General features: G+C 50.1%; 1 protein-coding gene across 1 annotated transcript in view; it reads left to right on the top strand.

Moving 5' to 3' along the window:
- The window catches only part of FHAD1 (forkhead associated phosphopeptide binding domain 1), a 123,060-nt gene extending 111,923 nt beyond the window's left edge, over positions 1-11,137 (top strand). Inside the window, exon 31 of the mRNA XM_041767948.1 lies at positions 10,368-11,137. Coding sequence (XP_041623882.1) covers positions 10,368-10,484 — 117 coding nt within the window. The 3' untranslated portion in view covers positions 10,485-11,137. The remainder of the gene's footprint in view (positions 1-10,367) is intronic.
- The last annotated feature ends 10,229 nt before the right edge of the window (positions 11,138-21,366 follow it).

Below are 21,366 nucleotides of genomic sequence, written 5' to 3'. Positions count from 1 at the left end.
GGACACTTGTGCTGCCTCTGAAGCATGTGGCCCAGGGCCTGGCCCGGGCGGGTACACGCTGCTGTCTCAGAGCCCGCAGAGGCGCAGCGGACAACGGGCACACGGGGGTGGCACCCAGACAAGCGCTGGGGGGCCCGCCAGTGGACCTCCACCTGCCCCCCCACCCCGGGTGGCAGAGGGGCTCAGTTGTCTCCTCTGCGGTTCACACCCACAGCCGCTCGCTCCCACGTTCACTTCCAAACCAGACTCCCCCTCGTTCTTAACCCTCGCCTAAGGTCGAGCAGGTTCAAGACTGAGATTAGACACACGAGGGGAGTTACCATCAGCACCATCTCAGGACCACCTACAGGCCCCCGGCTTTGCAGCCCCGACCGGCGTTACTGGTGCCTTGGTAGCTAGGCCTGGTGGGTGTGATGACCCCCACTTCACAAATGAGGAAATTGAGCCTTGGGAAGTTAAGAGACTCGCCCAAGTTCACACAGTAGCTGGCGAGGGGAGCCTAGACCTGGCCCCAGACCTCTGACCCTAGTTTCTGTGCTCTCTCCTGGGCTCTCCCCTCTCTTCTTATAATTGTTCGTTTTCCTGACTCAGGGCTGTGTATTTGTGCACGTGAATGTGCTGTATGTGTGTTTGTGCATGTATATCTGTGCGTTTGCATGTGTGTGTTTTCATGTGCGTGTCTGTGCGTTGCCTGCATCAGCTCTAAGGAGGCCAAGCCAGAGAAGGCTCTAGAAGGGTGCCCTCCTCCCTAACCTGCTCAGATAAGCGCCTTGCAGGAGCCTGCCCTCCATCCTGCAAACCTTCCAGACTCCCTGGCTTGTAGAAATGAAGGCAGCCTCTCCTGCTCTGAGGGAGCCCCAGATGCACGGTTTCTAGCGTCCACAGCCCTGAATTAAACATCACAAGCCTCAGGCCAAGGACAATTTCCTTTCACACCATGCAAAGTCGGGGAGAGCAGGCCAGTGACAGAGCTCTGACTTTTCCTTTGATGTGCCCTTTGGAGAGCTCACCCCTCCCTAAGGTGCCCCCACCCCCAGGACTTGGCAGGCTAGCCCCTAAAGCCGAAACACCAGACCACAGAATGGGACAGCAAAGGGCCCAAAAAAGGCCATTGTCATGTGCTGGCTAAAAATGTAAGAGAACCTGAGGATTTACATAATCAGGCTTTACATGCATTATTCATGAGCTGCCTCATTCATACACAATGCAAGGGCCGTGCCAGCCTGTTGGGCACTAGACATCCTTCTGTGGAGAAGGATCTAAAATGGCCAAGTTGAACCTCCGTCTGTGTCCCCAGAAGAGCTGGAACTGGGAACGTTCAAATTCAGGGAATTCACAGTTTAGGGAAAGATTATGAAAAGTACAGCCACAATCACAGCAGTGCTGATGGCGTTATTTACTGAGCGCTTCCCGAGTGGCAGGCACCTGCTCCACACGGCGTGTGCTTCGTCCGTCCCATCAACCCTACAAGGAATGCTGGCGCCTGTCCATCCATTCAGAGAGGCTGACAGAGGGCAGCGTCACCTGGCTGCCCAGCAGCAGAAACGGGACTACCCACCCCCACCCCAGCCCCGGCCTGCTGCCCTCCCCAACTCAAGTTCACGTCTTCACACCTGTTGCTCTTGGCACCTCCCTTTCTGGGAGGCAGCCCCCCACCTCACCCCCCACTCACCATCACTCCAGGGCCTGGGTTTGCTATTAATAAGGTTTGTTATTAATATGTTGTCAGAAATTCCTGTTTGCCGGGAGATAAAAACTCATAAATTTTTAAAGTTTAAAAAAAAAAACATAAATTCTATAAAAAAATAAAATAAAATAAAAATAAATAAATAATAAATAATAAAATTAAAAAATCATAAATTCTAAAGGCAACTTGTATTCACCTGTCTTGGCCTCAGTTCCTTCCAAGGACTATATTCATTATTTAAATGGAAGCTCGAGGAAAAAAAAAGAAAAGAAAAAGAAATGGAAGCTCGAGGAAAATAGAATTCCTTTTGGTTTTAACTTTTACGCCTAATATTTTCACAAGGACCCTTAACGTATCCAGTCTCGTGTATAAAATTTCACCCGTTCATAGAGAAGGAGTGGTTGAACCACTAGTTAATGAAATTATTCCCCTTGAGCTTCAGAACCAGAACTCTCCTCAAAAAAAGGGGGGAGGAAAAAAAGGGGGGGAGGAGGGGTTTAAAAGTAAGATGTAGTTTTTAGTTTGATGTTTGAACATCTCTTCACCAAGCAGAACTTTCTGGAATCCTACTTCCACGATCATACCTTTGGCTGTGAAAATGAAACTTGATATAAAATGCAGAGAAAACCTCAGGGCTGGGCACTCACAGAGAACCTTGCGGTCATCAGCTCTGGAGTCTGGGATGCCCTGGGTCTGGCGCGCTCTCCACGTGACACGGTGACAATGACAGTGGCCCAGGCCACGCTCAGTCTCATCCACGCTAGATAAGGCAGCTGTGTCCCTCAGAGTTGAGAGGCTGCCTCTGGAGCCCAGCAAATAGGGTTTAAGCCCCACCTCTGGCCCCTAGTGACCCTAAGAGGCCCAGGCCCTGTGTCTCAGGGTCCTCCCCGAAAACAACCGAAAAACGTTAACAGCGGGCCCCGGGAGGGCTAAATGACCTAATGCCCGCAGTGCCCGGTGCAGAGCATGATGGTCACCTCAGGGGAGAGAAAGGACAACTGCATCTCTTCCAGAGAGCTTCCTGCCAGCTGACACAGGCCGCCAACCCGAGCGGCCTTCCCGCGCCTGCGGCCCGCAGCTCTTTGTGCAGCTCTCCTTTGTGGCTGGCGAGTGCAGCTAGGGCCGCGGCCAAGAGCAGCTCAGATACTGTCTTACTGTCCGTGAATGAGTTAAGGCTGGAATTTTCTTTCTTTCTTTTTTTTTTTTTTGGAATTTTCAATAGGAAACTTTTAAATGCACAGAAGTTGCCTTTTGGGAAGCACGCAGCCCCTGGCCCCCCTTCCTGGACCTTTACTTAGTGTTTCAAGTGGGAGAAAGGCTCAAGAGCCTGGGCTGGCTGCTGGGGAAGCCCCTTAGTTCTCCTGCCAACCAAACCTCGGCCAGGGACGTGGCCACCAGGTTGCCAGGTGGGGTGGAGTCAGCCCAGCTGGACCTTTCCTGGGCTTAATTAGCTCAGGTCCTCATCTTTAAGATGAGAGTAAAGGCGGCACCTAACCCAGTGCGTTCGCTTCGAGGAGGGCACGGGCACAAGCCCCTGAGCACACAGGACCCCTGGATCCGAGCTCCTACACCGACATCGATGTCATCACTATCTCATTTAATCGCGATTTTCCAAAATTTTCTTGGGCCCCAGCATTCTCGAGATCGAGGTTTCTTCAGTGCCACTGGCGTGATTCTGACCAAGGACTAGAAATCGGTAGATGGTGTGTGGGATGAGACCGGGTGGGTAGGCGTGGGGGCGGCGCCCTCTGGCCCACACAAGGAGGAGAAGGTAAAAGTGGTTGGGCCGGGGCAGCAGGTGAATAGGAGATGAAGGCCCTCCCCACCCTTCATCTTCTGCCCACCGATCCAGTGAGCCCCAGGGTCTCCCAGAAACCTCGGAGGGGTGTCCCAGGACAGAACGGGACAGGACACACTAAACGCTCTCTTGCACACCTGCTATTTTCACTCAGGAACGTTTAGAGGATCACGAACAGAGAAATTCAAAAGAATCAACACCTTGCAACTGTTCCTTCAAAGAAAAAGAGAGGCAGGTATGGAGAGGTTTCCTGGTGTCGCAGCCAGACACAAAGTAGATACAGTTGGTTTTTTGGGTTTCTTTGTTTTTTATGAGTGAAGCCGGTGGGTGTGCTGGTCTGGGAGCATCCACACACTTCCCCGCACCTGCCCTCCCCGCCCCCGCCCCTCCCTTGCCTGTCATCTGAGCAAATGACCTAAGTGACAGGCCAGGGTCCCGGGCACTGTCTGGAGGTAAGGCACTCGGAAGTGCCCTGCAGTTTGGGCTGAGCAACCGCCCTAGGCATGAAGTGATCTACAGACTTGGAGACGGTTCATGAGAAAAGAAGAAGAGAGGAGTGGGGACCCCCACCAGCTCCTGCCCTAAGAGTGCAATTAAGTGGGTGGGCACAAAATGGAGCCAGGAGTGAGGAGGAAGGTGCCAGCTCTCCCTACCTGGCAACGGGGAGCCGCGCTTGACAGGGCTTTCTGGCAGCCGGTGGCATCTGGAAAACCCAGAGGTCACAGTGTCCACGAGCTACCGATGGATGCAACGCTCGGAAGTGTTCTTAAAGACCGTGCTGGATTTCCCCCTAGAGAGGACACTGCGTGGTATAATGAACAACATCCCTAAGAAGAGCAGCGCAGTGTTGGCAGGGCCGTGTCTGAGGACGGGTCTGGAGACAGACTATTGTCATTACAGCCCAGGGAGTTGAGGAAAGTTCAGTAAAAGCAGGGGCGCAGGGGCCAGGATCTGCCCTTTGGTGCTCAGCTGCTGTCCACTGATTGGATTTAATCCAAGGAAGAGGTTTTAGGGCAGTGCTCAAACTGGGGTTCCCTGGAGCCCTTGGATGCCATGGAAGGGTGTGACTCTCAACATCCCCACCCCACCCCACCCCACCCCCACGCAAGTACACACACACCTTGTTCCTTCCAGCAAAGTTCTCCTTTATCTGTTTTACAGGCCAAATTCCTCATGGGATTTTGCTTCAAGCATTCTGCTGGGGGGGTGGGGGGTGCGGTAAAAAAAAAAAAAAAGAAGAAGAAGGAAGGCAGATTGCTGGTTTAAAAACTGCTGCTTTACAATTATCTGGGAATTTGGTTGGTGACTGTCTTCTAAGCTTAACCCCTCTCAACTGGGCCCAAGGCCTTCTCCATGAAAAACGCCCGGAGGTCAGCTCAGTTTGATACAGGCCCCAAGCCTTCTTCGACCAGTTGCTCTAAGGGCAAGGTGGCACCTTTAGTGGGAAGGGAAGAGACTCACAAGTACTCGTCCCCTATCCAATAGATGGCCCCGCTCGCTTCCTCCGGGAGTTTTGCGAATACCCAATAGAGTTGCCAGATTTAAGGGCAAGGAAAACAAAACAGGATGCCCGGTTAAACTTGAATTTCAGATAAACAACAAATAGCTATTTAGTGTAAGTATGTCCCAAGTATTGCACGAGACATACCTATACCAAAAAATTATTTCTTTCCACTCTGAAAATCAAATTTAATGGGACATCCCGTCTTTCACCTGGCAACTCCACCAACAGACATTTACTGAGCACCAACTGGAAGCCAAGGGGGCAGGCTCTGAAGCAGATGACACAAAACGGCAGTCCACGGAGGCGTTTCATTTGGCTCATGGGTTTTCCTTTCTTTTGGGGGGGGGGAGATAAGTAATTCCCAAATAGGGCATTTTCACAAAATACTCAGGATTTCCGGTGTCTCTGGGCACCCTGAGGGGCGGTTCTAGCCCCTTGGTACCACAGCTACCATCTTCCAGGCCCCCTAGAAAGGCACTGGGCTTGTGGGTTTGCCGCCTTCCCCACCCAGCTCGCTCCACCTACTTCCACTTCCTCAGCCCCTATAGGCGCCTGACTGGTGCCTCCAGCAGATGCTGAGGACTGTCCGAGGCACACCCCCTTCCCAACACCCCTGCTCCGTCCCCAGCCCGCTCTCACTGTTGTGTCCCCAGCATCTAGGAGATCCCAGAGGTGCAGGGTCAACAGCAGCAGCCGTCAAACCCCAGGGGAAGGGCCAGCTCCAGATTTGCCATGAGGTTGGCTCCCGAGCAGGTGCTCCTGCAGTCCCGGACAGGGAGGTTAGCCACTGTGGCTCCCATCATGCCCCGGGCTGCTGAGATGCCTCAGTAGAAACCCATGTCTTCAGCTTCTTCCATCGGTGTGGGAGGGTCCACTTCCACCCAAGGCTGATCTGTCCTCCAGAAGGCTGCGATATTCCTCCAAGGGCCCTCGCTTGACAGGGCTCTCCTCCTCTCAGATTCCTCTGGAATCCAGAACAGAGATCCCCCAAGGAACCCAGCAGGCCACTGTAGCAGAGCCTGAGAGCCATGCCCCCTCCTGCTCAGCCCCCATCCCTAGGAAGACCCAGCATTTCATCCAAATGGGTAACATCTGAAAGTTGAGGGGGGAAAAAAAAGACACTTCTCTTTGATGTAAAAGGGAAATAAGGGCAAAAGCTAAATTTTGTCCGTATTCTTTCTGTATTCAAGAGACGAATGTTTGTAGAGACGGTGAAGAAAAAGATGCAGAATTCAAGTTTCCAGGTGAGCTAGAAGGAGAAAGAAAACAGTAGGACGTCAGCAGGAAACCCAGGTTGACAATAATACCCCATCCGTGACGTCCTGAGCATTTAGTATGTGCCAGGCACAGAGCTACGCGCTCGACAGGCATTATGTCTCGTTCGACCTTCGTAACACTGGGGGTACGTATTGTTCTCCTATCTCCGTTATCGGATGAGGTGTCTGAAGTGCAGAGACTTTAAAGTTATTGGTCCAGAGCCACACAGCTCAATAGGAGCTCAGGAACTCACTGAGACCTGGACGCCAGGTGAGCACTGCGGCCCCTCCTTTAGGGAATCAGCCTCCGGATCATAAATCAACCTGGTACGTCCCGGGTGACTTTCCTCAAGTATTTCAAGGAAGCATCCTCTAGAACACTCTTTTTTTCCTTTAAGAGTTGAGAATCAAGACTCTGAAATTTTAAACATGTTGAAACGCTGCCATTCACAGTTCAGCCCTGCAACTGGGATGGACCCACGCACATTCCCACGTTGCAGGAAGTAGAGGTGAGCTCCAGGAAGCTTGAAAGCTGAACACGCTGCGGTGGAATAAGACACAGGAGCCACATTCGAGGTTTATTAAAGAGGCCACAGTAATTCTGAGACAACAGAATTGTCATTAGTACAAACCACAGAGATTCTAGCCAAGGGACACGTTGGGAGAATAGAAGCTTCTTCTCAACCAACACCCTTCTGGGTCTGGAAGGTGGCTACTACCCAGCGCGGGATGTGAAGAGGGTAGAGTGTCCTGAGGGCTCCCCTGAGCTCTGAGACCTGCTGAGCCGAGTGGGAGCGGGTGGGGGGTTTGTCACTCATGCACCCATATGTAGGGTGGAGCCAGCAGAGGGCAGGAACCGCCCTGCAGGGGGCTTTCAGCCAAGGACCACCTGGGGCTGGAAGATGACAGAGGAGACGCCAGCTGGGCCCTAGACGTTTTGGGCACGCTGCTTCTCGGAGCTGCACGGCTCCCCCGAGCTCGGCCGCCCGTGGGCAGAGCAGGATGTGGCAGACGGTGAGCTTGCCATGCCCCCAGCCCGAGCCTAGGGCTTGGGTGTCTAGGATCTCCTTGGCACAGAAAGGTCTCCTCCTCCACCATCCTTACACAGTGCAGCATGGGCATCCCCTCGCTCTACAGCGTGCCTTGAGTCCTTGGGGGGGGGGGGGTCACCAAGGCCACCTTGAGGAAAACGGGACACGGAAAATCTGCTTTTGCACCCTTGCCCGCTCATAAAAGAGCCTCCACCTCCCTTTCGGAGGGCCTCTGGGTTTGTTTCCTGTCCTTCCTTGTGCGGTTCGGTGATTGTGTATTGATTGCCATTGCAGCTAAGAGGCGTCTGTAGTTGTTGGGGGTTGTAGGCTAAAGAGGAAAATCTCCTAGTTAGCAAGTATTTATTGACTACCTGGCCTAGGCCACGTGCCACCCTGGGGGTGGGTGGGGGTGGGGGACGCAAGAGTGAACAGAAAGATAGTGTCCCAGGAGTCCCAGGACTATTTACTGAGACCCTGCGACATGGCAGGTACTGTCCGGGGGCTGGGGTTCAATCAGGAATCCTCAGCAGGGGGCACGATCACCCCTGAGACGGCGCAAATTATTTTTTAGGCGTCGGAAGCATGCACATGTATGTATACACAGGGCTATCGTATAAAGATTTCAGGGGTGGGGGGGCAACTAGGAGACTCCTGAGAGTCATGAGAAGGGTGAACAGCACAGGGTTCAACCCCAGGAGACACGCACAAACTCCCCTGCCTTTCCAGCTTCCGTTCTTGGGCTTTTGCTTTTTTTTTTTTCCCTTCCTGTAAATACAGTACTGATTAAATAGTTACCTTGCACACCCTGTTTTGGGAACAAAGGTCAGATGCCCGAGTTCAGGAGCGTATTTCACAAGGCCTCACTCACAAAGGCCAGGAGAGGCCTCCCCAAGAGGAGCCGCTGAAACAGAGCGCCGAGGCCCGGTGGGAGCGAAGGGGTCTTTCTAGATGTTTGCAGTGGCCCGAAGCAGCCACTCGTGTGTCCTGAGTTCATTTCCACCTGGGCGGCTCCCTTTCAAGGCCCAGCTTCTATTCCCGCCCTTTCATTCCAAGGGTGAGGCCTGTGGTTCCCTGACGGGCAAGCCTCAGGCAGGGCGCTCACCTGCGGTCCCTGCTGGGTCCCTGCTCGGTCACTGCTTGGAGGGGGGCTGCACGACTCCCCAGCCCTCCCCGCCACGTGCCTCAGCGTCCTCCTCTTCCCCGCTCACCCTCCTGCCCTCTGCTACCCCACAACCCTGTCACTCTAAAGCGGAGCAAAGCTTGCTTGCTCTGGGGCGCTTCCCACCCCAAGCTCCTGGCGGACCCGGGGGCTGAGGGTGCTGGCACTGGGCACCCTTTATTTTTAACAAATTCCCTGACGCCAACTCTAAATAGCCGACTTCACATGGGGTCAGGACACTGGTATTTGGGGACCATCCACAACCAGCAATTTTATGGAAAATCAAACAAAAAAGGATATAAAGGAAAGGTGGTTTGGGAGAGGTTTTTTGACATTTGCTGTCTGGTTTTTTGTTGTTTGTTGTTGTTGTTGTTGTTTTGGGGTTTTGTTTTTGTTTTTGTTTTTTTTTCATTTTCCCTGGGCATTCGGACCAAGATTTACTCTGTAGGCTCGTGTAGAGAGGAGCTAGCCCTCCTCACCCTGAAATGATTTTGGATGCAGTCTCAAAGCGCACTCAAGGCCCCCTGTCAGCCCCGGGCATGGGCCTCAGGAGGTGATTTTTATACTGCCTGGGTGAAAAGAGCTCAAGAGATGGTCCTAGCAGTCTCTTCCTTTAAAATCCACCCAGAATCTTCTCTCGGGCCCTGAAGAAGTCAGGATATATATTCTAATCCCTCCTGGACAGATGAGGCAACTGAGAGCCCTGTAGTAAGTGGCCGAGCCCTCTCCACCCACCCCACCCCACCCCCCACCCCTGCCCCAGGGATATGCGACCTTCCAGTTGGAGTCAAATCCTTGCCAGAATAGAGCTGGAATTTGGAGCCTGTTGGAAAAAGAAGCTGCAAGTTATGATCCCACGTACAGCAAGTACAGAGTGTGTGAGAGGGAGATTCTTGGCTGCAACTAATGGAAACCTGCTCAGAAACAGGCATGGGGGGCTCTTATAGGGGGTACAGGCGTGCGTGTGTCATGAAAACAGAGGGCTGAAAGAGGGTCCGGCCTCAAAAGAGAACTGGTGGTAGGCCCCAGGTCCCAGGCGTCATCTCCCTGACACACACGCGTGCTCACACACTATTCCTTCCCTCTGTCTCCCTGCACCTGCTCCTCTCTTCTTTCTCCAGTTATGCGACTGGAAGAGATGACCTCACTCTGGTTTAAGGGATCAGCCCAAGGGCTCAGTGGGATAAGCATCTGCCTTCAGCTCAGGTCATGATCTCAGGGTCCTGGAATTGAGCCCCAAGTCAAGCTCCCTGCTCAGCAGGGAGCCTGTTTCCCCCTCCCCCCCCCACCCCACCACCACTTGGGCTATCTGTGTGTGTGTCAAATAAATAAATAAAATCTTTTAAAAAATGATAAATAAATAAAATTAAGGACGGCCCAGGAAGTGAGTAGCATCTCAGAGCCCGTAACCCCAAATCCTGGGCGTGATCATCTGAAAAGCACAGCCCGAGCCAAGTACCCAATCAACTGTGACCAGGGATAGTGTTACACACGGGGAGGCCAGATTAGGAGGGGCAGCGCTCAGAAAAGGCCAACATCAGAGACTTAAGACACAAGCCGTCCTGTAAGAGCTTTCCAGGAGAAAGGAACTCCATCACAATAAATGTGCCCATCATGAGAAACTCCTAGTTTCAAAAGCACAAAAATGTAAAAAGGGAAAATGTTATTTGTGTATCTGGAAGGGTGTTCACCAAAACAGTCATAATGCTTACCTTTGGGTAGTATGATAATTGTGGATCATTTTAGCTGCTTTCTACGCATCTCTCTCTCTCTCCCTCCCTCCTCCTCCCTCTCTATAATTATATACATATATATAATTTTTTACAGAAAAAAATTTTATTTTGAGTAAAAAAAAAAATCATTTGAGTGGAATATTTTGGGATCTTGCCACAATTACAGAGTTTGTGCATTTGTTTCTCTTGCTCATTGAAGGTTGGAGCCAGAAAAGCCACCCCAAAGATGGACCAAGAAAGGGAGACGCTGAAGAGAGACACATCCAGCAAATCCAGCCAGAGCCTTCTGTTTTCTAAGCCTGGCGACAAGAACTAGAAATGTCATCCCGTCGGGCCTTGCGTGATCCTCCGTGAGTCATGTGTGTGACTCTTCTGTGTCAAATACTCAGACACTTGTATAGGACTTTAAAGGTTGTTACCCTAGTATGTTGCTTCCTAGACTGGTGTTTGCACCGTGCTGTATTTGGAGCATGCAGGGGTCGGGGTTCTTTCGAAAAATACTTAGGAACGTACACATCCTCAGGCGTAGGAAGAATGTGAGTTTGAAGCCCAGACTCCCAAGTCTGGTAGATACAATGATGTGACTCCATATCTGAGTTGTGAGGCACCCACACATCCACCCCCACAGCTGGCAAGACGCAACACGTGGACTGGGGCCACAGGACAGAATGGTAACCTTGGCTGGCCGTGGTCGAGTACATTTATATCTAAGTTTATTATAATAAATTTAACATGCCGAGTCGTCTTATCGCTTCCGTGACACTGACATTTATGTGGCACTCCGCAGTTTTCAAAATGCTTCTCACCTAATCCTCACCCAAACCCTGGGAGGTAAACTGTATAATGATCCCCATTTCACAGATGAAAAAGACAAGGCCCAGAGAGGTTAAACTGCCTTGACTAAAATCGTGCAGCTAGTAAATCCAAAAGTTGGGCCTGGAACCCGGTTTCTGACTCCCATCCCATCCTGCCCGTTCTGCTGCACCAGGGGGTCAAACGCCAGTCCTGGAGGACAGACCCAAGTACCCACATGCTGCCCAGGTGGACATACCCCTCTATCACGGGGTATGTAGAGACCCTCCTTCTTCTTGCTCCCATGTCCTGTCCTCTCTCCATCCACCTGTCCCCCCGCTGCCTTTCTGGTGTGGCCAGGACAGCCGAACACAATGGGAGGAAGAGCCAGCCGTCGTGAATATCATCTTTTTTATTTCTAAAAAGCCACAATAAAAATATTTTGCTATTTTAAAACCAAACGGATTCTTTATACTGATTAAGACTAGAAGGAAACAGGAAAAGTTCTTTGCGTGATATTCCGCTGAGGGTACCTCTTACAGAGGGCCAGGATCTAAAGTCGGAAAAGTGAGCCATTACCTGACCTTAAAAATACTTTTGAAAACCCTGGAAATTTTCCATAAAGAACATGGTGTTACCTCCACTGTAGCATAGCCCCAAAGTCCAAAACAGCAAGTTTTTCTCCAGCTCTAGAAAAGATCTCTTAGGCAGCCATTCGAGGAACTGGCTCGTGCTTGGAAAAAGATGTTTCTTGTTGGTCGAACATGTGTATTTGCATTTGCAGAAGCCAAATACAATACCTGTATGACTCCCCTGTATTTTCTGTCTTCTAAGGACATGTCAACTTTTATCCTACCAACATTACAACCCGTGATGGCCATGTCTCTTCTCCACTCCTCCGACTACGCATAGATCATTTATTTGGAGAGGGTCTCCTCAGCCTCGCCCCCTTCCCCCCTCCACCAGTCAGGTTTGCCCCACCTGGTACGTTGTCTTGGCCACACCCGATTGGCTGAGCAGTACACCCAACCCAAACCAGGCCAACCAGCTTCCTCTCCTAACTCAAGCCCGACTAATAGTGTCTTTGGCCTTGGAGTCTGAAACCTGGCCCCTGGGATACCATCCAGGTCGTTCGTGGTGCTGGAGCTGAGAGTCTTGATGCAGCTCCAGGGCTGAGGTGGCCATTTCCCCCACGTGCGCTCGGAGAAACAAAAGCCAGTCTTCAGAAAGGGCGGTGGGGGGGAGGTAGATACACAGGAAAGACGGGAGACCAGGACTCCCAGACCGATGGTGCAGTGGCCACTACAAGCCCCCTTAAGTCATCACCTTCCTCTGCTGTATGGGCTGAAGCCTAAACGCCTTGATTGCCCGGCCTCCCCTGCAGCTAGACTTGGCCATGTTGTTCAGTTTGGGCCAATGATGTGTAAGTGAAGGCCCTTGGTAGGGCTGACCTGTAACAGAAGGCAAGTGTTGGAGCACCTGGATGGCTCAGTCCGTTAAGCGCTGGACTCTTGGTTTCAGCTCAGGTCATGATCTCAGGGTCCTGAATTCAGGCTCCATGCTCGGCAGAGTCCACTTGAGATTCTCTCCCACTCTCTTTCCTTCCCCCAGCTCCCCTACCCACCCACCCCCCGCTCACACACTCTCTCAAATGAACAAATAAAATCAAGAGAAGGAGGAGGAGGAGGAGGAGGAAGAGGAGGAGAAGGAGGAGGAGGGGGAGGAAAGTCTTCACTAGAAGAAAGCATTTTGCCAAGGATGATGGGGCTCAGGACAAGAAAGGCCTGGCAGGTGCCTGGCAGCATCCCTGAGCTCTGAACTGCCTCCCTCTGTACCTCTTACCGTGTAAGATCCCTGTTGAAGCTACTGTAGCCAGGTATACCTGTTTGTGCTATGGAACAAAGCACCTAAAACTTAGTGATGGAAATAGTTATTATTTCTCATGACTTCATGGGTCAAGCCATGATTCCATGACCCTCGTACCAGTCTGGGCTGGCTTGGCTGGGGCTGGTTGGCTTAGGGTGGCCTCAGTTACATGCCCAGTCATTGGTAGGCAAGTTGGGTCAAGGCGGTGGTTCTCAACCAGGGGCAGCCATGCCTCCCAGGTGACCTTTGGCAATGTCTGACCACAGTGTTGTTGTCACAACTTGGGGGGTGAGGCGGGGGTCTCCAATCCCCTAGTTGGTAGAGGCCAAAGATGCTAGAGTGCACAGAACAGGCTCCCCACAACAAAACTTATGGGATCCAAAATGTCAGTAATATCAAAAATGAGAAATTCTGGTCTAGAGAGGCTCAGGTGGGACAGTTTGTCTCGGCAAGGCACGGTCTCCCATCACCAAGCAAGCGGGACCAGGCTCTTTCAGGGGTGGTGGGCATGGGTTCCTAAGAGCAGCAGAAGAGAAGAAGCCCCAAAAAGCACAAATACTTCCTGAATCTCTCTGCCTTGTGTTTGTTAATATCCCGTCAAACAAAGCGAGTCACGTGGCCAGAGTCATTTTGGGAAGAACTCCAAATTTTTACAATCTACCCACAGTCAGCTTTCCGTTATTTGAAGCAGAGGGCATTCCAAGTGACACGGATTGATTACTTTGACTCCTGGAGACTTTCTGGCTCCTGGTTCCTTTCTTTGGGAGAGCCGGTTTCAGTGCCCACCCTTGGGTTCCACTAGGACCCTTTGTATCACTCAAGATTCCTCAGTTGCAAACAACAGAAACCTCCCGTGGCTCGCTTCAGCAGAAAGGGAGTTTATTGAAAGGAAATAGAAAACATAAAGAATCAAAGGATAAGCCAAGCTGAAGAGCCAGGACAGTCAGGAACTGGCTTTTCTCCCCCAGAGATGCCCCCCTTTTTTGCTTCCACTAGTTTGACTTCCTATTATTTGCCACCAAAAGGGCCTTTATTAAGACACTGCCTCCGCTAGTAGCTCTGAGAAGCTGCCCGCAACCTTTCCCTGGGTTGGGGTCAAGGTACAAGGAGGTACCCGCAGTCCCCAAAGCCTCCCGATCTTCTGATGCCCCGAGAAGCGAAGACAAACAAGTGCCTTCCACCCTTGCCAACGGTAGCCTGTTTGGATTCTCGGATTCGTGACTTTGCAGATAAGATGCCCTTCTCTAGCAGCTTGGCGGAGCCGCCCGTGCCTGCTGCTGTGAAAACCAGAGTCATGAGTGTCTGCAGAAAAAAATAGCTTCCAGATCTGCGTTCCAAAGTGTGCTCCTGTAAGCTGGAGTGGCTTCCAATTTTTCCGGGTCTTAGGAACGAGAGCACTGCACTAGTGATGAGATAACGTTGAGAGGAACCCCCCACCCCTGCTACTGCTGGTGCACTCCTCTCCGCGCAGAGGCCCCCCGAAGCAGGTGGGGTGCCGGGGGAAGGCAGACTTGGCCTCGTTTCCATCATGACGTGCCGCCTGCGTCCGTGTGCCCGGCCTCCCGTTATCCGGGCCCAATCCGTGACCCTCCGTGCCCGCTTTTGTTTCTAAACGTCTTGTGCCCTCAGGAACCCGTGGGCCTCGGCCTGCGGCCCGTGGAGAGAAGCATTCGCGGGCCCTCTGTCCGGAGTCCCCTCTCCTCTGTAGCATGTTGCTTTCTTTCCTAAAACCCTAAGACGCTGGAGGCAGCAATCGTATCTTCCAGCTGACTCTGGTCTGATCATCATAGAAATCAGAGGTGCCCTTTGACCGATAAATCACTTATTTTTCAGTAAGTTGGCACGTAATGTTACACCAGTATCAGGTGTACAACAGGGTGATGGGACAAGCCCATACATTATGCTGTGTTTGCTGGAAGTGCAGCTGCCATCTGTCCCCGTACATCACTATCACAAAACCACCGACTGTATTCCCATGACGTATTCAGTCCCTAACTGGAAGCCTGGGAATGCCACGTCTCCTCCCCCACCTTATAGATCTGATTCTGCTTTTTGTCTGTCTGTTCGTTTGTTTGGTTTTGGATTTTGCTTGTGAGTGAAACTGTATGGTTTTTCTCTGTCTTGGTCTGACTTATTTCACTTAGCATAACACCCTCTAGGTCTATCATCTTGTGTCAAATGCCACGATCTCATCCTTTTGGTGGCCGCCTAATATTCCGGTGTGTATTTACATGCCACACCTTCCTCATCCACTCATCTACCGGTGGACACTTAGGTTGCTTCTACGTCTTGGCTATCGTAAATAACCCTGCAGGGAACCTAGGGGTACTAATATCTTTTTGAATTAGTGTTTTTGTTTTCTTTGGGTAAATATTCAGCAGTGGAATTTTTGGGTAATGCGGTGTTTCTATTTTTAAGTGTTTGCGGAACCTCCACCCTGTTTTCCACAGTGGCTGCAGCAGTTTGCGTTCCCACCCACAGCGTACCGAGGTTCCTTTTCCTCCTCGCCAATACTTGTCATTTCTTGTCTTTTCGATGTTAGCCATTCTAACAGGTGTCAAGTGACGTCTCATCTGGGTTTTGATTTGCATCTCCCCGAGGATGAGTGATGTTGCGCATCTTTTCATGTGTCTGCTGGCCATCTGGATGTCTTCTTTGGAAAAATGTCTATTCAGGTCCTCAGCATTTTTTAATTGGATAGTTTGTTTATTTATTTATTTATTTATTTATTGGTGTTGAGTTGCATAAGTTCTTTATGTATTTTGAATACTAACCCTTTATTTATTTTTTTTTTTTGAATACTAACCCTTTAAAGGTGTGTCATTTGTGAATATCTTCTCCCATTCAGGTAGGTAACCTTTTTGTTTGGTTGATTGTTTCCTCCACTGTGCGGAAGCTCTTTCTTTTTACGTAGTCCCATAATTTACTTTTGCCTTTTTGTCCTTGCCTCGGGAGATGTATCTAGAAAGATGTTGCTATGGCAGATGTCAGAGAAATTACTGCCTGTGCTCTCTTCTGGGATTTTTATGGTTTCAGGTCTCACATTTAGCTCTTTAATCCACTTTGAGTTTATTTTTTGCGTAGGGTGTTAAAAGGTGGTCCAGTTTCTTTCTTTTGCATGGAGCTGTCCAGTTTCTCTAACACCATTTGTTGGAAACACTGTCTTTTTCCCACTGGATAGTCTTGCCTCCTTTGTCATGGATTAATTGACCCTAAAACCATGGCTTTATTTCTGGGCTCTCTATTCTGTTCTTTTGATCTGTTTTCGTACCGTACTGTTTTGATTACTACAGCTTTGTAATGTAGAGTGAAATCTGGGATTGTGTTACCTCCAGCCTTGTTTTTCTCTCCCAATATTGCCTTGGCTTTTCAGGATCTTTTGAAAATTTTCCATGAAATTTTAGTATTATTCTAGTTTTGTGGAAAATGCCATTGGCATTATGATAGGCGTTGCATTGAATCTGTAGATCGTTTGGGGTAACATGGACATTTTGACAAAATTTGTTCTTCCAGTCTGTGAGCCTGGAATATCTCTCCATTTGTCTGTGTCATCTTCATTTTCCTTCTTCAATGTTTTATAATTTTCAGAATATAGGTCTTTCACTTCTTTGGCTAAGTATATTCCGGGACATTTTATTATTTTTGGTGTGATTATAAGCGGTGTTGTTTTCTTGATTTCTCTGACCGAAAAATCATTTTTATAGTTAGACAACCGGTCTTCATTCATTCAGGCAACAAATACAGGGCACCTACTATGTGCCAGGGACTAAGGTTACTGTGCTAGACCTCATGGCCTTGACTCTTGCTCCCCTTTCATGCTCTGATCTGCTGCTCTCCTGGAAAGGAGCTGGAATCATTAATTCACTGGACAGTTCACCTTTGATGCTCATCACATCCTCTTTTGGGGTTTTCTATGGGACTACTGCTGGGCATTCTATAGAGAGAGCTGCATGCAGCAGAGTTTCTTTGTTCCTCTCAACAGCTGAAGTTTGATAGCTAATAATAGCAAACTTTTTATGGTGTCCTTGCCAACCATCACACGCTCAGTGTGCCAAGCACAGTCCAGACGTTACCCTGCTTAGTCCTCACTACGTGTATCACTCCTGCTTCACCTGTGAAAACGATGAGTAGGTAAGGAACTTGCCCAAGAGCAAGAGTGTCGGAACTCAGACTTCTTACTCTTAACTGCTCTAACACTTCACTTTCCTCAGGGAAGTCCAGAAGCCAGCTGGTTATTTATGACTCAATGAGCATAGGATTGGCAAACCTTTTCTGTAAAGGGCCAGACAGTAAAAACCGTTTTCTTGCAAAGGGCCATTCACTTCAGGGACCATGGGATCTCTGTCACCACCAGTCAACTCTGCCATTGCAGCATGACATCTGAACAAATGAACATGGCTGTGTCCTAATAAAACTTTATAGAAATAGCAGCTGGGTAGCTCAGTCGGTTAAATGTCGACTCTTGATTTGGGCTCAGGTCATGATCAGGGCCAGGAGATTAAGCCCCGTGTAGAGCTCTATGATCAACGAGGAGTCGGCTTCTCCCTCTCTCTCTACCCCTCCCATTCACTCTCTCTCTCAGATAAATAAATAAATAAATAAATAAATAAATAAATAAATAAATAAATAAAATCTTGTTTTTAAAAAGTCAGTGGGCCATATTTGCCAATCCCTGTGTGAAACTCTCACCCAGACTAGATTATTAGTATCTGCAAGACCACTGCCTGCTGCAGGACTCCCAGGAAGTCAGTCATCACCTCCATCACTGAGAGCATTTTGAGCTCTAACTATGCACCACACCCTGCACCAAGTACTTCCCATAAATTTTCTCATTTAATCCTCTCAAGTGCTCTGGGAGGAGATAGTTATTGCCATTTTATAGACAATGCAAGTGAAGATAGAAAAGTAAAGTCACTCGCCCAAGGTCACGCCCCTGGAATTTTTACACCCGGCTCCTAACCACGAAACCCGCACCACCTCTCACCATTGGAACCCTGCGTCTGAACAGAAAGGAGTTTTGCCAGTGAGTCCGGAGGGCCTGCTGCCTCCGGCAGGACCAAACTTAAAAGAAGCACATCTTCAGGACACACCCTTTCCTCAGGGCATCTGGGTTTACTAGCCCCCTCCTGAAGGAGTCACCTGGCTCCTTTAATACCTTAGGTCAGGTGTCCCTGACCTAAGTACTCTGTTCTCTCCTTCCATTGACGTTGCCTACGTCTGCACCGTGCTAATTTTACAATTTCCCTTTCAAGTTTCCCCTGTCACATGCAGTGTTTATCTGTCCCTTCCACTGTGCCTCTTCCACCTTGTCTGCTGAGCAGAGAACTGCTAAATGACCTCTGAGCCACATTGATGCCCAAGGACCAGCAGGTTACTGGGCCTAAACCCTATCTGATGCCGCTGACGCTGTCCTCAGAGGAGTAGGGGACAGACACTTGAGAGGCTTGTTTTTTAAGAGCTCCTGTTAACTTTCGTGTTGAGTCATGTGGGTGCAAAGAAGTGTCATTTTAGCAGCTTCTTTTTCTTGGCAGTGACCTTGAGACTGAAAAATGGGCCACCGGATGCTCTAGAGGGGACACTGAGAAAACACCCAGTCCCTCCCGAGCCCTCGGGCAGAGCAGATCATGCAGCCATTCAACAATGATTTCTCCAGCAGTACCTTGGACCAGGCACCATGCTGGGCACTGACCCAGACAGAGACAGGCCCCTTCCTCCAGGAAGTCGTCTCAGGGGTGGGGAGGAGGGGGAAAGGGTGTCAGATATTTTTTTAAAAGCTTCACTGTGGGTTGTAATAACTGCTGAGTGCCAGCACTTGTAGTAAGTGCTACAGTCCAGCTGTAACAGCTGTTACCTCTCTATCCCCTCAGCGTGGGGCGCAGCAATTCCCACTCTTCAAACTGGCGAGTCCTGCTCCTCCCACCCCTCCACCCTTTGCCCACGACCAGGAGAATTCCAGGACCAGAGCCTGGTGCCCCAAACGCTTGATAAATACGTCTTGATTGCCTGGATGTAGATTCACCGCACTCTCACGGAGTAGGACGAAACTTGAAATCAGCTGCCCATCTTACTACCCTCTCTGGGAGGGGGCCAGGAAGGCTCTACACATGCAGCATTGCAGGGGCTGAAGCCACAAGGTACACACACACACACACACACACACACACACACACACATTTTAAGAGTTTAAAATAGGGCTAACACTGAGGCCTGTCAGGTTTTAAACTTGGACACTGAACTGCCTGAGATTTCACAGAAGCAGAAAACCTGCTCAGCTTTTTTTTTTCCCCAGCCTGCCCAGTTGGGCATATGCAATTAATCTGAAAGACGATCTTGGTCTTCAAGTAGATTGATCGATCCTGGTCTTCAAGTAGATTGATGGCATCCAAAACACACACACACACAAAGAGAGCCCCACAGATAGATAGTTTGGGTCCTAATGACCTGCAAATGGGTCTACCTGCAGCTGGTGCCCGACACCCATGTCCTGCTCAGAAGCCCTAGGAGCACCTGCTTCAAACAGTTCCTCCTCCCCCTGTCCCCCGTGTGCAGCTTCCAGACTTTGTAGGAGGCGAGAAAGCCCTTGAGACCAACCAGGCTGTGACCCCATTCCCTGCCCTCGCTCCTCCAAATCACTCAAATGAGTATTTGGGCCATCCCTGAACCTTGACCTCTGTTATCTTTTTCAATCCATCAGGGGTTTCCTGGTGCCTTCGGAGCGTTTGGGATGATTAATTAGTGAGCTGGTATTTATAAAGTGCTAAGTGAGTGCTGCAGTTTACAGCCAACTTTATCTCTGCCGGCCTCCCTAATCCCTCCCCAGCATCTCAGGCTTCAGGGACCACCCAGTTCTGCGAGGCTCTGGAATGCCCCTCAACATCCACTCGGTGCTGCCCCCAAAACCCAAGAGTCCTCCCCAGCCCACCCAATTTCTACTCCATCTTCTTCCAAGTGCTGTTGTTTCTCTTAATATCACTTTGCCCCTCCCCGAAAGACAGTTACACAAGTCGATGTGGGAGGAAGAAGAGAAACATAAGTCAATGGTGACTAAGTCTGCCTAGCTCCCTTGCCGCTGGAATATTGTCAGAATTGGCTCTGGCTCACTCTGCCTCTGTAAAAATCCTCTGCGGAGGGTGTGATTTTTCCTGAAGATCATTCTTTCCACATGACCAAATGCTGTCATGTGTAACCAGTCCAGATCGTTTCTTTCTGCCCAAATCCATGCTTGGGGCACAGCACTCCCGGTCGTTCAGAAATGATTCCCCCTATCGAACAGGCAACTGTTCCTGGAAGGTCCATGGGCTGTCCCCGCTTCTCCTGCTCCACTACTTCATTTCTGAAAAAATGTCTTTCCTCAAGCCCAGTGGTCTCAGGAGGAAAGAGGTCAAAGGGAGGCCCCCTCGCCACACTGCATGCATCTCAGGTGTGAGCAGATCACCGGCTGTGTCTACAGGTGGGGCCCAGAGAGGAGACAGAGAACTGAGCATCATGAGCTCTCACCCTGCCTAAAACTTTGAGAACCTGTGGCAAAATCACCCCCAAGAGGTGTTAAAAGGGCTCACCCATGTGGGCAGCACATCCTGAGCTCTGCATGAGTATGACAGCAGCAAGGTCTGGGCGATCCGTTCCCCTTTTACAAGACACAATAGCTAATGAGCAAGAATTCCTCGGCTGCATCGTGGGGCCTGCCCAGCCTCCCGAGGGTTGTGCCCGCTTGTACGAGCCAAAGGGGTAAGTAACCGGGGAGTCTGATACACACGGCCCACCTGAGTAACACAAGCCAAAACCTATCTGGTTTTCACACACATGTAAAGTTGTTTTTTAAGAAGGCAAACTCCCACGTAATCTCATCACTATTAAAAGTTTGCTCCCACATCAAGGAGATGCAAAAACATATCACAATGAAGGCAGCCCCGTTTCACGCAGACACATTATGAATCATAGATTGGGGCAGGTGGAGGTTCACCAGAGCTTTCAAAGTAATCAGCGGCTTTGTGAGCAAGGCTAAGAATCTGGTACCCCGGAGCCTCGGCAGACAGATTTTTTTTTTTTAAGCTTTATTTATTTATTTGAGAGAGAGAGAGAGAGAAAGAGAGCACACATGCAGGGGGAGGAGCAGGGAGGAGGGACAAGAGGACTCTGCACCGAGCATGAAGCCCGATGTAGGGCTCCACCCCAGCATCCTGGGATCATGACCTGAGCCAAAATCAAGAGTGGGGCGCTTAACCCACTGAGCCACGCAGGCGCCCCTGCGGACAGGATTTTTAAGGTTTCAATCTACACCCCATCCCTAGTCTTTTGCGTTGAATAAAAAACAGACTATTTTACTTCCACGGGGTCCTTCAAACCCACACATGGGTGATATTGAAAACTGCCTTTTGCAAGCAGCTGAAGCAAACTGCCCAAGACCGGCAGAAACGCAACTCTGAGCTTTAAAAGAAAACAACAAAAACACGTCATTTAAGCTGAGCGTCTTTATTAGACTCAAAAACACTCTAAAAAAAAATAAGTTCATGAAAACATCCTATTTTCTGAACCCTAAA

This window comes from Vulpes lagopus, chromosome 8, assembly GCF_018345385.1.
Source record: "Vulpes lagopus strain Blue_001 chromosome 8, ASM1834538v1, whole genome shotgun sequence".
Taxonomy (NCBI): domain Eukaryota; kingdom Metazoa; phylum Chordata; class Mammalia; order Carnivora; family Canidae; genus Vulpes; species Vulpes lagopus.
Note: the sequence above shows the minus strand (reverse complement) of the source record. Positions and strands in the feature narration are given on the sequence as shown.